Below are 17,598 nucleotides of genomic sequence, written 5' to 3' on the forward strand. Positions count from 1 at the left end.
CTTTGTGTTGTGTCAATTTTGTCATTAAACCTCGTTCATACAAGGTACCAAGGATTTTTAGTGAAGCTTTTGTCCTAACTTGGTTTATTCGTCACTTAAATGCCGCGTGCAAGGATTACGGTATGCTTATCGATGGTTGAATTTGACGAAACGGTTTAAATAAGCAAGTCAGACTTCGTGAGATTCATACAGTTTTAACATTGTAGCTGGTTGATCCAACCAACAATATGAAACTTAGGACCATCCGTGTAAACTAAACCAGACATTGAAGGTTTTGATTTATTGTGGGATATGAAAGTATGTATATGCAGTATATTCATTGTTAATGTTTTATCAGTTTAAAAGTTTTAGAACATACCATGAATGATCAACCCATGATCAAACTGTGCATCAACCATCAATCTTAGTTACCAATGAAAGTTGTTTGGCCTTTTTATGGGCGATAATTTTCCTTTGTGATAACACTTAAAAGTCGCATTTTACACAAAAGCACATACAAAAACCTCCTTAAAAGTTCAAGCACAATTTTTCCACCACGACTTAAAAAGGTAATAAGAAAACAACACACTTTCAAAGTTTCTATTCTTCAGCAGCACTTGCAGCACTTAGGTCTACATTCAGGTCAAGTACCTACATGAAAACGCGTGTTAGCAAAGAAACAGATATCATTAAAAGAAACAAATTAATTAGATCAGTTATTTACATACCTTCCCAGTTATCATTGAGTACATGTTGAGCACATCAATTACAGTTGACTCGAAATGAGTTGTGGCATCATAGCTCTGTTCAACATAAAAGAGAATTAAAACATGATAAAACAATTTGTTGCAAAAAATTAAAAACTCACTGTGGATATAAAGCAATTATCCAAAGACGGCTCGTTAACTGGTTCGTATCTATCATATATATCATAAAAGATTTCATCAACAGGACCCAAAAGATCAAGCCCGGGCTTTAATTCAATTTCAGGTTGATCAGTTTCTGCCTCTGTAGATACAAATGCAATAAACTTCCCTTTTGGAGCAACATTGTGAGAGTATGAACAGCAAAACAGATACCTGCAGAACGCAAATCATTATGGCTATTATTATTAACTTCAAACAAGCCATTATGATGATTATTACTATTTACTATATAAAACAGCATGAACACTATTTTTAATCATTGCCTTCAAATAAAATAAGTGTATACAAACATTAAAAGATCGATACTGTAAAAAACCAATACACTTTTTAATTTTTTTAAGAAAAAGTGTTTCAGAATAATTTTGATATACTGTAGTCCCTCGATTTGTAAAATACATACAAAAAAGTCACTAAATTTTGAAAACATTAAAGTCCCTAAACTTGCCTAAAATGCACAAAATTTTGATTTTTGTTTTTAAAATAATGGCTTGTTAAATTGGTCAAAATATGATAAAGTAACACTCATCATTTCTGCAAGCTGCAAGAAAAAAACTATTGTGTTATTTCAACATATTTCAAAGTTAACAAGCCATTATATATGAGTATTTTAGACAACTTTAAGGACTTTAATGTACAAAAAATAGTCTAGTGACTTTTTCGTGTATTTTTAAAAGCTGAAAGATAATATACCAAAAATAGGTTGAGAGACTTTTCCGTGAAAAATAAGAAAGTGTATTGGTTTTTATGGTAATCTATCAACAATTAAATGCCATATTACGTTTAAACTCACATGTCAGATTTGCGACCCAACTGCTTCTGTGGAAGAATAACCTGCACTGAGTGTGAGTCATTGGTATTTGGAATGGGATGGCTCATAATGCAAATTGCTCGGGCCACCTTGCCCACCTTCCTCACCTGTCAGAGACCACGCTTAGATAATTTTTCATTATGGTGATAAATGACCGCAACAATGATTTCATACTAATACTTCATGTCATGTCACATCACACAGCAGTTCAATACTTAATTTTATTATATATTTAGAGTAATAATACACGATAGTCAATGCTGGCTAATGCTAAAGATAATATGATCCCACTTAATACAAGGCAGAAAAAATGTACCTTGTTAGGCAAATAGGAAGGATCACAAACAACTTTCTTGCATTTGGCTGTTTCACCCTCTGAAGTAACACCACAGACCTTGCCCTCTTCATCAAACTCAACCTAGAATTTTGAAAAATTAAAAACGGTCATAAACCTAGTTAATTATCTATTTGGGAAAGCGGCGTTCAGAATACGAGGAAGGGTGTGATATAGCATACCTTGCACTCAGGTTTATTCAACATATAGGTTCCACCATAAACAGCACTGAGCCGAGCAAAAGCCTACAAAATATGTTGGGAGTAAAACATTAAACTCCACTTCATATTATACTTGTAAAATGAGGGATTTACTGTCAAAACATTTTAAAGAAATGAAACAAAGGTATCTAGAACATATACTTGAGGAAGCTCGCCTAGTCCATACAAAGGATAAATGTATGGTGATCCTCCTTGAAAACGTGCAAGTGACTCAGCATAAAGCTATTACACAAACAAATTTTGAAAATCAGTTAGCTTTAAATAAATTTATGAAGTGAAAAGAAGACGAGTAACAAAAATTGACAAATTATTTACACCTTCATTCTTTTGACTGTTTCCAGAGCTGGTTCGTTTAAGTAACGGTCATCTCTGTGCAAAGCTAACGCATGGCCAATGAAATCCACTGTGTTGTCATCAAGGCCGTATTTACTGAAAATATAAGATATCATTAATGGTGTTTGAAAACAACATTTCATATAACTAATCAAAAATTAAATAGTGATGGTGCAAAATAACATTTCACAATTAACTTTAATATCTTTTAATAAAACAAAAGGCATACGCAATAAGCTCCCTAGTTGTCACGCGTGTCAAATCCAACCCCTCGTGTGTTTTGGGGTCATTCTCAACATAATCCTGAACATAAATGAAAAACTTGCGAGCACGACGTTTCTCAAAAATGCCCATGAGAGGGGACTTGAGGGCCTCCATGTCAGTAGCTGGTACTTTGTGCACCTATGCAGTTAAAATAGTTCTTTTGTAAGACGCTAAAGGTTACAAAAAAGTTGCAGTTATTTGATGGAAACAAATCAACAATATACCTTTCCTTTGTTATAAACAAAGCTGCCATCCACTGCTTTAAAGTAAAGATATTTTGTGACATCGGTGTGAATGAGGACGCGCACTAGAGCACCATTTGCCATTATAAACTTGCAATACAAAAAATATCATGTTGAAGAATTAATACAGGTAACAAATTTAGAGAGCAAAAATTAACAAGATAATACCTTGGGGATCATGTCTACATTGTAATCTCTGCTAGATCCTAAATGAGCTGGAGGCTTATCACTTCCTCTAAATTTTTTCCAAAGCTGTAAGTTTTAAACCGTTTATGTTACTAAAATCTACACAAAATTGTATTAAGATAAATGTTAAAAGAAAAAAACCTGAATAAGGTTGAGTGAAGTTGATTCTCCTCCATAGTAATCATTCCTGTCCATGTGCAATACCTGATTCACAGACATAACGTATACGGGCGTAAAAAACCATAAATGCATTAGCCAAATATATGAAGATCTTCTCTTTGTGTTGAAAATAGATAATGTTTTGAATTTGCAAACATATACATTACACTAAACAAAGTCTTTGGTGAATTTTCAACAAAGCCACAATGCAAATCTAATTTCATGATTACAAGCTCAAGTAAAGAAGTATGTTGCGGTTTCTTTATTATTATCAATTATAGCCTTACAGCACATAACAGAAAAAGCTAGCTAGCAATGATGAAGATAGTCGAGGAAAAAGACAAACTTTCGAACCTTTTGGCATAAATACTGAAACATAGCTGTTCCTTTCTCATAATTTGAAAAAAAAAAATGTTTCTATTAGGTTAGAAGTCAAATACAACTGTTTACTGCAACAAAATAACATATGGTTCAAGTAAAAGTGTTGACCGATGACATACAAATCGTTTATGAAGGTATCTTTTGTTTTAGATATACTTTATTGAGATATTGTGATATTTTGAACGGTAATATATTCTTTATCAAAATTTAGAAGAGCCGTTTATTCCAAACATTATCAATAATATTCATATAAAAAATCATAAAAGTTCACAGAAATTATTGTATTTTGACAAATTATTATATAAGGCTTGTGATGATTAAGATATCTTGATGGCTTATTAGTGATATCAACGCTCAACAAGTTAAAACATACATAATCCAAAATAAAGTTTGTGTGTTGAGTACTTGAGTTTAGATAAATTTTTGATGCACTACTCTTTAATTAAATGAGTAATGACACCTTACTATCTTAACTAAAGATTTCAAAGAAGTTTGTTTTTACATTGTCCTGTATAAAACAAATACAATCCGGTTCAAGAGAACCACCGATGATCAATCATATACTTATGCTCTGTAGCTATTAAAAATTTTCAATCATCAACTTTACTTTGTATTTACATGTATCTTTAAAAAGGTACAAAATCAACTAAACAATTATTGTTTTATTTATGTAACAGTTCCAAAATCTTAATAACATTATCTAACAGCATGAATGACGGTAACGATTAAACTTCATAAGATCAACAACTCATAAAAACTCAATCCTCATGTTATAACAAAATTATCACATCCTTGATCCTTTAAACATATGAATTACAAGATTAGATCCTATGAATCGACCGAGTTCATATCTAAATTAACACAGATGTAACAAATTATTTCACTCTCCGTCACTTTAATATCAGCATACACAAAACATCTAATAATAATATGATAACCTAATTATTCTCAATTGATAGCAAAAATAGCGTGATCCTATTGATCAATTCAGATCTGATGATCCGGACTAATAACCGGAACCAAATGTTGACCTAATCAAGTAAAATCATCGATGTATATGTACACGGATTCGAGTATGTATGAAGCAGTCGTAAGTAGCTAGAAATCAGGAAGTTATAAGATTAATAAAGTGCAGAAATGAGAGTACATACATACCTTGAGACCATTGACGGAGAGAAGACCACTGAGAATGCATTCCTTGAGACCGGTTCCAAGTACCACCACATCATACTCTTCATCCATACTATACTCGCCGATTAAGATTAATTGATCGATAGGATCCGGATGGAGTTTTAGGGTTCCAAATCGAGTCAGTAGACTGTGAATTTATATATCGACGATTCAACACTATACTCACTCCACATGAATGATTTTTTCTCTTTTATTTATTTTCTTTTGAGTAAATGTCATTTTAGTCCCTGTGTTAACACTAAACCCTAAAGTGTTATTTTCGTTCTTGTGGTATAACAAATAATTCGAATTTAGTTTAAAAGGTTTAATTTTTGCATATGGACCCTTCACGTTTCCTAATTTTTGCCAATTACATCAAAATCACTAACCCGTTAAATTTAATCATTAAGTTAGGGTAGACATGTCTTTTCACTTTTTTATTATAATACTTATTTTAGTGAACTTCGGTTTTCGTACCTGTGATTTGTCCGAATATGCGGTTTTAGTCCAATAGTTTCAAGTTGTAATTTTTGTCCCTATCAAATGTGCGATTTTCGTCCTTGTAGTTTCATTTCACTTGCAATTAAACCCGAATTTATTAACCCCCGTAAATTCTAGTCGTTAACCAATCTTCGTGCCCCTCACATGATGACCAATTTTGTTGTTTTTTTCCTAAAATAAACGTCAGTCCTAATCCACAAGCCCCCTCACGTGAGGGGCTAGGGTGTATTTGAGAAAAAAGAAAAAAAGGACAAACTGCCACTCACGTGAAGGGCACACCGATGAGTTTAACTACCAGACTTAACGAGATTAGTGAATTAGGGTTTAATTGCAAGTGAAATGAAATCATAGAGACGACAAATGAAAATTTGAAACTACTAGACTAAAACCGCATATTTGGACAAACCACAGGGATGGAAACCACAGTAAACTGAAATAAGTATTATAATAAAGAAAGAGTGAAAAGACATGTTTACCCATGACTTAACGATTAAATTTAACGAGGTTAGTGATTTGGATGTAATTGGCAAGAATTGAGAAACGTGGAGGGTCCATATGCAAAAAATAATTTTTTTGGACTAAATTCGCATTATTTGTCAAACCACAATGATGAAAGTGTCATTTTACTCTTTTCTTTTTAATCTTTTTTTATTTTTTGTTAGGCCACCCGCTACGTCTGGCCCGACTATTTTGTTTTAATCGGTTCACGCTAATTTTAATGTTTAGCTTAGGCGTTTCCCGGGAAAAACCATATAGTTGGCTGTTACATGAGAAGAACTCTCTGGCGTAACTCACAGTGGACTAAAACGTATCCAGGTGGGCTCGGGATTCGCATTGATAACCTCCTAATGCCTAGCTCAAATTATTTGATGTCATAATCCGTCAAAAGTGACACAAGTGAGAATCAGACTTGGGGAACTAAGCCTCCTGTCACTAGGTAAAAAGTGGGGGTTTTTAAATTTGATTACTGTGTAGTTTTGATTAAATATAACATAACATGTTTATTTTAATAATATGTTTGGTTGGTCGTTAAAAAAACTAAAATAATCCTAGCTATTCGTTATTGTAGGGATGAGCACGGTCCGGCTATAAGGCGAAACCGACGTCATTGGTTTAATATACAAACTGTTGGGATTTCGGTTATATTTGGTTTCGGTTCTTTTATAGTCGGTTTTTTTGTTCTTTTTCCAATTATGTGCAGACAATGCAGAAAGAATTAAAAAAAATGAAAATAACAATTTTAAGCTTGTAAGAATATATTAAAGTGCTACATATATTGAATTGAAAAAACAAAAACGGGTACGTGTTAAGTAGAATCATACAAATACTTTATGGTAGTAAAGTTTAAATTTCTACAAAGTTCTTAATAAAAAAACACTAAAAGTTTAGTCCTAGTCTTCATTCATCATTTTATTCATCTTCAAAGTTTAGTCATGTTATCTTCATAATCTTCATCACCATCGGTTACTATTCCTCTATCTTTCCACTTTTAACACTCAATCTCTCTGCACTGCTGCATTGCACGTATATACCAACATAAAATTAGGACAATTTAGCATCAACATATATTAGTATATATAAAAAAAAAACCACTTATTTCCTTCAAGTAATTTTTTGTCGGAACTTATATACATGTGTACAACTGTACACATGTATCATATGTGTACATAAATATACACACATGATTATAGATAAAATATAGGTATCATACATATATGTATGAATTAACAGAAATAATAAATTATATGATTGGATAGGAAAATAATAAAGTATGTATATACACAATTATAATGTACATATATGTACAATTAAAATAATGTCAATGTATGATAATGACATATATGTCAACGGAGATTAAATGATAATATACATATGAACAAACTTTGAAAAAAAGGACAAAATTAAAATGTCATGTTTTTGTTAAAAAAAAAGGTCCTCAGGGGCTCCCAATCCCAAACGATTCTCCCACGATTCCAATCCTACATGTATATAAATATGTGTGTTTGTATTAAAAGGAAAAGACATTTCAATCGAACCTTGGCATCTCTTAATCGTCCCTCTCAACTATTATTATAATTATCATCATCACTGTTATTAACATAGAGATGGGGAGATACGAGGCTCTTGACAAATATATTTTCACTGATATATCTCAATTGGATGGCTTGCACTCGAGCACAATTGTCAAGACTATGCATCTTTTGTGAATCCAGCGTATGTGGCATGAAGTGTGCAAGATCATACTTGCTGCAAGCCGCCCTACAACAATGGGCAATATATAGTTCCCACTTGTTGTTTTTCATTACCCACTTCTTCTTAAGAGTCCAACGCAGGCATACATATGGACAGTCTTCTAAAACCCCAAGTTTGAAATAATCGATATCATTGTCAGAATCATCAACATCTGGTAGGGGAATTTCTTTAAATTCCTCTGTATATAAATCCAAAGAAATAATTACTCTCTTCTTATTTCCATCCTTCATGAACCAATGAAGCGCCCCGCCACACAAAACACCATGTTTATACTGAATGTTCCTATACCTTACTTCTCCAATAACATTCCAAGTATTTGATTTCAAAGTAAACACATAAAAAGATGATGTCCAATTTGTATCATGTCCTTTATTAAACCCTACTATAACCTTGTAATCATCTGAACACGTATCATAACCGAAACCCCAACATATGGACCTAATCAGATTTAAATCCATATTAGGCCAATAGGGCAGCGTCGAAAGTTTCTTCTGTTCCCTAGATAAAGGATTGGTTACTACAAACCCAACACCATCAGGAGAAATACATACAAGGCCATTGCAAGAACCAACTATAGAAACGCGAATTTCATGTGTGTAAGCAAACGAAGAATGACAGACCCTTCTATGTCCAAGCTGACGATTGTCACGATCACTCTTGATATTATGATTCAAGTGAGCTTTAACAAAACGAGGACTGGATATAAAAGAAAGCCATGACTTACACACGCTCTTGCCAGGGCCGGCCTTGGGGTGAGGCAAGGTGGTCGACGGCCACAGGCCCGACACCCGCTAGGCCCGGATTTTTTTTTTAATATATATTGTATTTTTATAAAATACAATATGTATATTTAATGTTTAAACCTAATTACATAACCAATAGTTTGGTCTAGTGGCAAAGGGTATTACTTCTGACTAGAAGGTTATGAATTCAAGTCTCATTTGACACATGCTTAACTCTATTTTTATACAAAAATTTTTCACACAACCCAAATTATAACCAAGTAAACCCATATAAAATTTAAATTGTTTAAACCCAACAAAATATTTCTTTTACTTAAGGCCAAAAAAAATTTCGCCTTCAGCCCAATTTTTTTTATTGCTTTCTCGGAGCCGGCCCTGGCTCTTGCATGGGATCAGATCTTCAACATCCATCTGTACCAGTATCTGCTCTAAAACGTCAAAAGCAAGCTCTGCCATGAATCCTAATATAGCACATTGATCGAATCAAAACGTAGTTAGGTTTAGGTTACGGTGCAGGGCATATATATATTGAACGTTGTAACCCCCAGCCCAAGCCCGCTTCATTCTATATAAGATTGCTATTTTTAAATAAAATTTTCCCATCGATTGGCTTTCTTCCGTTTACAAATTATACGGAAACGTAGTTATATTGAACTTTTGTTTGTGGTTTTCTTATTTAAAAATAAAATAATTTAATAGAAACTAGTATATTTATTGACTTAAACATGCATTTGTTAGTTAGAAACACCGTTAATCACACTGACGAAAAGGTTTAATAATCATTTTATTTTAAGTTTGATAAAATATTGAAATTTCATGTTGGATCATCTTCTAGAGAATCTCCGTGGGCTCCAACGGACATTCATAAACCGTTTGGCAAGAAGTTCGTTTATATTCATGAATCGGTTGATGGGAAGTTTGTTTACACGTTCATTCGTTTAATAAATGAACGAACACGAACAAGAAATCTTGTTCGTTTAGTTAAATGAACGAACATGAACATAGTTTGCGTTCGTTCATTTATGTTCGTTTATGTGCGTTTGTTTATGTTCGTTAGTTAAAGGTTTATTTGATATTTAAACTAGTTTTTATATCACCGTATTAGAGTTATCTCCATATGGAGTGGATAGGACGGTGGCGTTGGAAGTTTCTTATGTTCCCTAGTCGAAGGATTGGCTACTACAAACTCAATCCCTCTTAAGAGAAATACTTACAAGGCCATTGCAAGAACCAACTATACGAATTATGGTTTAAGTGAGCTTTAACAAAACAAGGAGTGGATATAAATTATAAAATAAATCCATGACTTACACACGCTGTTGCATCAAATTGAATCCTTCAAATCCAACCGTACCAGTTCCCCAGTTCCTCACTTTTTTTGAGTTCCCTCTTAATTTTACAGATATGTGTATGCGAGAAAGTGGAGCCACCAGCACGTCCGCGGTCTCATCTGCATCCACAAACTTTACCTTGGCAAACCTTTGTTCCACAATGATACCAAGGCTTGCTTGGGCTTGGGCACCGTCTTTAAGAGGCGTGCCCAGGGCTTTGGAGCCTGTTGTGAATGCTCTTAGACCATCTCTAATGCACGCCCATAAATCAAAGAAATATTTGTATTCTCAAAAGAAACTAAGAAGAATATATTTCTTATATAATTCTTCAAGTTATATAACTGAAATAATTAAATAAAAGTTTGACCGGAGAAGTACACATATCAAAAGCTAATATGGTATTGCATAGTAGTATACATAGACTAACAGGACTGGTTTCCAAGTTATGTCAAGATACATATTGAACACAAAGGGAAAATTGAAAGTCTTGCATACAAAAAAAATGTTGAAATTGCAGAAATTAAAATGGTAAAAGTTGCAGAATATGTTACACAATCGGTAAAGCTTAATAGTAGTATAAATAAACTAATGTCTATGCAACTTTTAGTGTTGGATAAGAAAATATCAAAATACCATCACCAGGCATCAACCAACGACCAACGTACACGGAAATAAACTTTTCATTAATTGGGACACTTTTTATGCTTTAAAGACCATATGCTACTATTCCTCTTCCACTTTCTTGTGATGCCACTTTTAACACTCTCAGTATCTCCCCGTCCCTGCGATTGATAGGGAGGGTTCAAGTTAATTAAAAAAAAAATACTCGTACGTTAGAGTGGTTCGACTGGTGTATTTCGATTTAGATAGCATTGCCTAAATTTGGGTTACATAGCAAGTTAACCGACTTTTTATATCCTTTATTATTTGAGTTAGATTCATTGCATCTTTTATCGTCTTGGTTCCCAAATCTTAACATTGCGTGAACAAAATCCAATCTTTCCACAGTATTGCTTGTTATGTCATAGACTAACAATATCGCTTTTCAAGTTATGTTAATAATCAAGATACATCGGAACTGAATGAAAAATATATAGAAATTTGAAAGTCTCGCATATTGTAGAAGATAAATGCGCGAATTGTAAATAAAAAAATGTGGATATTGCAGAATACATGGAAGTAAATACTTGCATGTTACACAATCGGTTGTGGCATAACTTGTTGCCAGTTTTGTCACTTTATTGTAATCATTTTGAATGGTTATTCTATACTAGTAATTACACAGTCGGTAAAGCCTAATAGTAGTAGACCAATAAATTCATAATAGGTGTTGATGTTAATGAATATAAAACACACGTCTATGCAATTATTAGTACCGGATAATAAGACATAAAAAACGAAAAACCACCATAAGGCAGCAGCTAATACGGGAACTAATTTCAAATCTTTTTATGCTTACAAGACCTCTTGCTCCAACTACTCTGCCACTTTCTTATGTTGCCGCTTTTGACACTCTCAGTATCTCCCTGCCCCTGCTACATTGCATATATATACAAACAGAAAATTAGGACAATTATGTGTGTGTGTGTGTGTGTGTGTGTTAGTATTAAAAGAAAAAGGACATTCAGATTGAACCTTGGCATTTGACAATGGTCCCTCATGATTATCATTATCATTATAATGGGGAGATATGAGGCTCTTGACAAATACATATTCACTGATATATTTCCATCCCATGGGCCGCACACGAGTACAATCATCAGGACTGCACATCTTTTGGGAATCCAACGTATATGGCATGAAGTGTGCAAGATCATACTTGTTGGGACAATGGTCAATATAAGGGTCCCATTTGTTGTTTTTCATTACCCACTTCTTATCACGAGACCGAGGGAAGCAACACAAATATATGCATAGACAGACTTCTAAAACCCCGAGTTGGAGACCTTCGATATCGCAGTCATAATCAGCTGTATCTGGTTGAGGAATTTATTTAAATTTCTCTGTAGATAAATCCAAAGAAATAATTACTTTTTTCTTATTTCCATCCTTCATGAACCAGTGAAGCGCCCCGCCACAGAAAACACAAGATTTATATAGCGGCCCGCCACACAAAACACCATATTTTAACTGAATATTCCTATACCTTATTTCTCCAATAACTTTCCAAGTATTTGATTTCAATGTTAACACAAAAAAAGTTGTCCAATTTATATCAAATGTGTTCCTAAACCCTACTATAACCTTGTAATCATCTGCACACGAATCATAACCGAAACCCCAACATACTAGTACCCTGATCATACTGATTCCATCCATATTAAGCCGATAGGGTGGCGTTGGAAGTTTCTTCTGTTCCCTAGTTAAAGGATTGGTTACTACCAACTCAACATCTCTAGGAGAAAAACATACAAGGCCATTACAAGAACCAACAATAACAATGATCTCGTTCCAACGAACCCAGCGGTCTTTAGGCATATACTTAGAATGACAAATCCTTCTATGTCCAAGCTGACGATTGTCACGATCACTCTTGATATTATGATTCAAGTGAGCTTGAACAAAACGAGGACCGGATATAAGAGATAGCCATGACTTACACACGCTCTTGTATTGGATTAGATCTTTCACATCCAGTCGTACCAGTATCTGCTCAACCACATCAAAAGCAAGCTCTGCCATGAATCCTAATAGATAGCAGATCGATCAGTGGGAAACGTAGTTAGGTTAAGATTACGGTGCATGGTATATAATATATATTGAATGTTACAAGCCCAAGCCCGGTTCATTCTATATGTTTTTTTGTTTTTTTTAAATAAGGTTCCCATCGGCCTTTTGGGTGATTTTCCGTAAACAAATTATATGTTATTTTTGTATATAATATTGTAAACTTCTATTCTATCAATTTTCAATTTTGTTTGTGGTTTTTCTTATTTCAAAAAAATTAAGTAACCATAAGTTAATAAATTTATTGATATAAAAATGCAATTGTACTTAATTCCATCATTATGTATTTTTATTAGTAATCTGTTTAGTTTGATCACTTAATGTATAACAGAAAATATGCAATATAAATTAATATAAAGCACACAAAACACTACAAGAAATCGCGGTATTAGTGACAGTGACAATGACAATAACAACAACACTACAAGAAATCGCGGTATTAGTAGCCACAAAAGTCTGGTTTCATTATAATTAGTTTTTATATTCAATACACAGTTGCCGGAAACTTGTAGCAAACTATGCAAGTTTTTCCATAGTTTTGCCACAAAAGTGTGGTCTTACAAATCTGTAGCATATTTGTAGCACAATTTGTGAAAGTCCGACCGTTTTGCCACAAAAGTTTGGTTTCATTATAATTAGTTTTAAGTATTCAACAACTAACACAGATTTGCCTGAAACTTGTAGCAAAATTTGCTTATTTTGCCACAATTTTGCCACCAAAGTGTTAAATTACAAACTGGTAGCAACTTTGTGGCAAAATTTGCCAGTCTTCCGACCGTTTTACCACAATAGTATGGTTTCATTATAATTAGTTTTAAGTATTCAACAACTAACACAGATTTGCCAGAAACTTGTAGCAAACTTTGCATATTTTGCCACCAAAGTGTTAAATTACACATTGGTAGCAACTTTGTGGCAAAATTTGCCAGTGTTCCGACCGTTTTACCGCAATGGTATCGTTTCATTATAATTAATTTTAAGTATTCACCAACTAACATAAATTTGCCTGAAACTTGTATCAAACTTTGTATAATTTGCCACAATTTTGCCACCAACGTGTCAAAATACAAACTGGTAGCAACTTTGTGGCAAAATTTGCTAGTGTTTTGACCGTTTTGTCACAAAAGTATGATTTCATTATAATTAGTTTTAAGTATTCAATAATTAATACACATTTTTCTGAAACTTGTAGCAAACTTTGCATATTTTGCCACAAGTTTGCCATAAATGTGTTAAATTTAAATTTGTAGCAAATTTGTGGCATAATTTCCCATTGTTATGACCATTTTGCTACAAAAGTATGTTATTTTAGTTGTATGTTGATTTTTTTTATGCTGAAGGTTAGTATCTAATAAATGTACAATGAAATTGTCGGTAGTTTGTCGGGAATGAATTTATGTTTTCGTCAAAATTGTAACAAGATTTTTTTACGCCTCTATGTTGTAGAAAACTTGTGTAAAATATTTAGACTTTTTTTGTGTTTGATTATTGGTGAAAAGTTGTGGGAAAATTGTAGGAAAATCTGAGTTGTGGGAAAATTGCAGAAAATGTTTGTAGCAAAAACAACCATTTTCTAGTAGTGGTGTGAATGCTAGTACCCGATTCGTGGCCTTCCAGTGGCCTCCTCTTTTCTCCTCCTCAATACAATCCATCTACTTCATACACAACCCATCTTATTGGTTATGGTTTCATCCGCCACCGTCAACCACCACCCTACCGGTAAAATCTCAAGCTCCGGCCGCTCGTGTTTTCAATCTTGGGCCACTGAGACGATTAACCGACTCCAGTGAAAGCTCCAGCCACTCATTTCTATCTCGTGTAGTTCTATGTAGAAATTGTGTTGTTTTTGTTTAAAGCTCTGGCCACTCGTTTCTATCTTGTGTTTGTAGAATTCGTGTAATCTAAGATGATTTTAATGAGAAATTAATCGTCTTTTGTTTCATTTTCGAGTTCAGTTTTATTCATAACAAACTCTCATGCAAATGTTGCACAAGAAATTCGAAAATTCGTCTCGGACAAACTCTCTAGCATAGGCATTAGTGGCGACAACAACATGCCCAAATTACCTCGACCTAACCCGTCATAAGACGATCTTCATCCTTAATACCCACAAGCGTTCTCAGTGAGCTGATGACACTTCAAACTTTCATGTATTTCTTACAAAACACCTATTCTATCTCTATCTTTACAATTAGCCTTACAATAATATTTCCACATTATCACCACTTTTTAGCTTAGGTTATTTCTCTTAATCAACATCAAGCAACTATTATTTTTGAGTTGCTCTTTACAACTAGCTTAGGTTTATGTCCACCGATTTCAAGATTATTATTGCCTAAATTTGGATTACATAGCAAGTTAACCGATTTTTTATATCCTTTATTATTTAAGTTAGATTCATTGCATCTTTTATCGTCTTGGTTCCCAAATCTTCAAGTTATGTCAATAATCGAGATACATTGAAAGTCTCGCAAATTGCAGGAGATAAACGTGTAAATTATATATAAAAAAATGAAAAAAATGTGGAGATTGCAGAATACATGGAAGTGTATACTTGCATGTTACACAATCGGTTGTGACGTAAGATGTTGCCCGTTTACCTACCACTTTATTGTAATCATTTGGATGGTAATTATATATTAGTAATTAGACAATAAGTAAAGCCTAATAGTACGTAGTAGACCAATAAATTCATAATAAGGCGTTGATGTTAATGAATATAAAACACACGTCCATGCAATTACTAGTACTGGATAGTAAGATATTAAAAACCACCAAAAGGCAGCAGCTAATTTCGCACCCATCCGGAAATCTTTGTATACATACAAGACCTCTTGCTCCAACATTTCCTCTTTCTTAAGTTGCAGCTTTTGACACTCTCAGTATCTCCCTGTCCCTGCTACATGGTACATATATATACAAACAGAGAATTAGGACAATTATGTGTGTGTGTGTGCGTGTTTGTATTAAAAGGCGTTGATGTTAATGAATATAAAACACACGTCCATGCAATTACTAGTACTGGATAGTAAGATATTAAAAACCACCAAAAGGCAGCAGCTAATTTCGCACCCATCCGGAAATCTTTGTATACATACAAGACCTCTTGCTCCAACATTTCCTCTTTCTTAAGTTGCAGCTTTTGACACTCTCAGTATCTCCCTGTCCCTGCTACATGGTACATATATATACAAACAGAGAATTAGGACAATTATGTGTGTGTGTGTGCGTGTTTGTATTAAAAGAAAAAGACATTGATCAGATCGAACCTTGGCATTTGCCAATGGTTCCTCATAATCATCATTATCATTAACATGGAGATGGGGAGACACAACGCTCTTGACAAATATACTTTCACTGATATATCTCCGTGCCTTGGGCCGCACACGAGTACAATCTCCAGGACTGCGCATCTTTTGGGAATCGACAGTATATGGCATGAAGTGCGCAAGATCATACTTGTAGTGACGATGATCAATATATAGGTCCGACTTGTTGTTTTTCATTACCCACTTCTTATTACGAGACCGAGGGAGGCAACACGAATATACGCATAGACAGTCCTCTAAAACCCCGAGTTGGAGATGCTTGCTATCATAGTCATAATCAGCTGTATCTGGTTGAGGAATTACTTTAAATTTCTCTGTAGATAATTTTAAAGAAATAATCACTTTATTTTTATTTCCATCCCTAACGAACCAGTGAAGTGCCCCGCCACACAAAATACCAGACTCCTCCTCCTCAATAATCCCATACCTTATTTGATTTCAAAGTTAACACGCAAAAGGTTGTCCAATTACTATCATATCTGTTCCCAAACCCTGCTATAACCTTGTAATCATCTGCACACGAATCATAACCGAAACCCCAACATACTACTTCGATGATCATTCTACTTCCATCCATATTAGGCCGATAGGACGGCGTTGGTAGTTTCTTCTGTTCCCTGGTTAAAGGATTGGTTACTACAATCTCAACACCTCTAGGAGAAAAACATACAAGGCCGTTACAAGAACCAACAATATGAATTATCTCGTTCCAGTGAACCCAACGGTATTTGCGCATATATTCAGAATGACAGATCCTTCTATGTCCAAGCTGACGATTGTCACGAGCACTCTTGATATTATAATTCAAGTGAGCTTTAACAAAACGAGGACTTGATATAAAAGAAAGCCATGACTTACACACGCTCTTGCATCGGATCAGATCTTCAACATCCAGTTGTACCAGTATCTGCTCAACCACATCAAGCTCTGCCATGAATCCTAACAGCTAGATCGATCGATCTAATCGAAAGTGGGAAACGTAGCTATGTTTAGGTTACGGTGCAGGAGGGTATATGTTGAATGTTACAAGCCCAGGCCCGCTTCATTCTATATAGATTATTTTCTTTTTTGTTTTTTTAAATAAGATTCCCACCGGCCTTTTGGTTGATTTTTCATTTACAAATTATTTGTTATTTCAATATATACTATCTATCTAATCTAACTATCTATATAATTGCATACCATAAAATCCTATGTGTCGCTCTCGCGTTGTTCCCCCAATTCTCTAAAGTCACCATATTTCTTGATTTCAAAATGGAGGTTTCTCATGCATTTGACCCGAATTCACGGGTATGGGTCTTACCAAACCCAGATAGTCTTTAAATGAGTTATAACATCTCAAATATTTATGAAACTCTTTCATAATCAAACAATAATTTTTACGGGTCATGGGTCTCACCAAACCCGAATAACTGCTAAACGGGTTATAACATCTCATTTATTTGTCAAATAACCCCTTAATCATCAAAGAATAATTTGCACGAGTTATGGGTCTTACCAAACCCTAATAGCCCTCAAATGAGTTATAAAATCTCATTTATTGGTAAACACTATCATTAAACCCTAATTTAATTTATCTCATTTACATGTTCTATGTTGTTGGTCTATCATCTTCATCGTCGGTTAACTTCCGACACTACCCACCATTGTCAACTACATTAACATCCCCTTTTTCGTTAGACAAATATTTGTGTTCATGTTTGTTCATTTA

The 17,598-nt window shown here is 34.1% G+C and overlaps 2 protein-coding genes across 2 annotated transcripts; both read right to left on the reverse strand.

Moving 5' to 3' along the window:
• Positions 1-412: 412 nt before the first annotated feature.
• On the reverse strand, positions 413-5,187 carry LOC143545325 (guanosine nucleotide diphosphate dissociation inhibitor 1-like). The gene is made up of 13 exons (XM_077037238.1): positions 4,989-5,187; positions 3,435-3,497; positions 3,276-3,359; positions 3,090-3,197; positions 2,831-3,003; positions 2,586-2,697; positions 2,410-2,490; positions 2,230-2,292; positions 2,030-2,131; positions 1,696-1,820; positions 848-1,058; positions 708-782; positions 413-630 (listed from the first exon to the last, which is right to left on the reverse strand). The coding sequence occupies exons 1-13, from the start codon at positions 5,073-5,075 to the stop codon at positions 580-582; spliced, it is 1,335 nt and encodes a 444-aa protein (XP_076893353.1). The 5' UTR covers positions 5,076-5,187; the 3' UTR covers positions 413-579.
• Positions 5,188-9,807: 4,620 nt separating this feature from the next.
• LOC143545297 (F-box protein CPR1-like) lies at positions 9,808-12,513 on the reverse strand. Its single transcript, XM_077037218.1, has 2 exons — positions 11,978-12,513; positions 9,808-10,081 (listed from the first exon to the last, which is right to left on the reverse strand). The coding sequence occupies exons 1-2, from the start codon at positions 12,511-12,513 to the stop codon at positions 9,808-9,810; spliced, it is 810 nt and encodes a 269-aa protein (XP_076893333.1).
• Between the last annotated feature and the right edge of the window lie 5,085 nt (positions 12,514-17,598).

Source organism: Bidens hawaiensis, unplaced genomic scaffold (assembly GCF_021521415.1).
Source record: "Bidens hawaiensis isolate Kalapana, Puna unplaced genomic scaffold, B.hawaiensis_p1.1 tig00013897_1, whole genome shotgun sequence".
NCBI classification, from domain to species: domain Eukaryota; kingdom Viridiplantae; phylum Streptophyta; class Magnoliopsida; order Asterales; family Asteraceae; genus Bidens; species Bidens hawaiensis.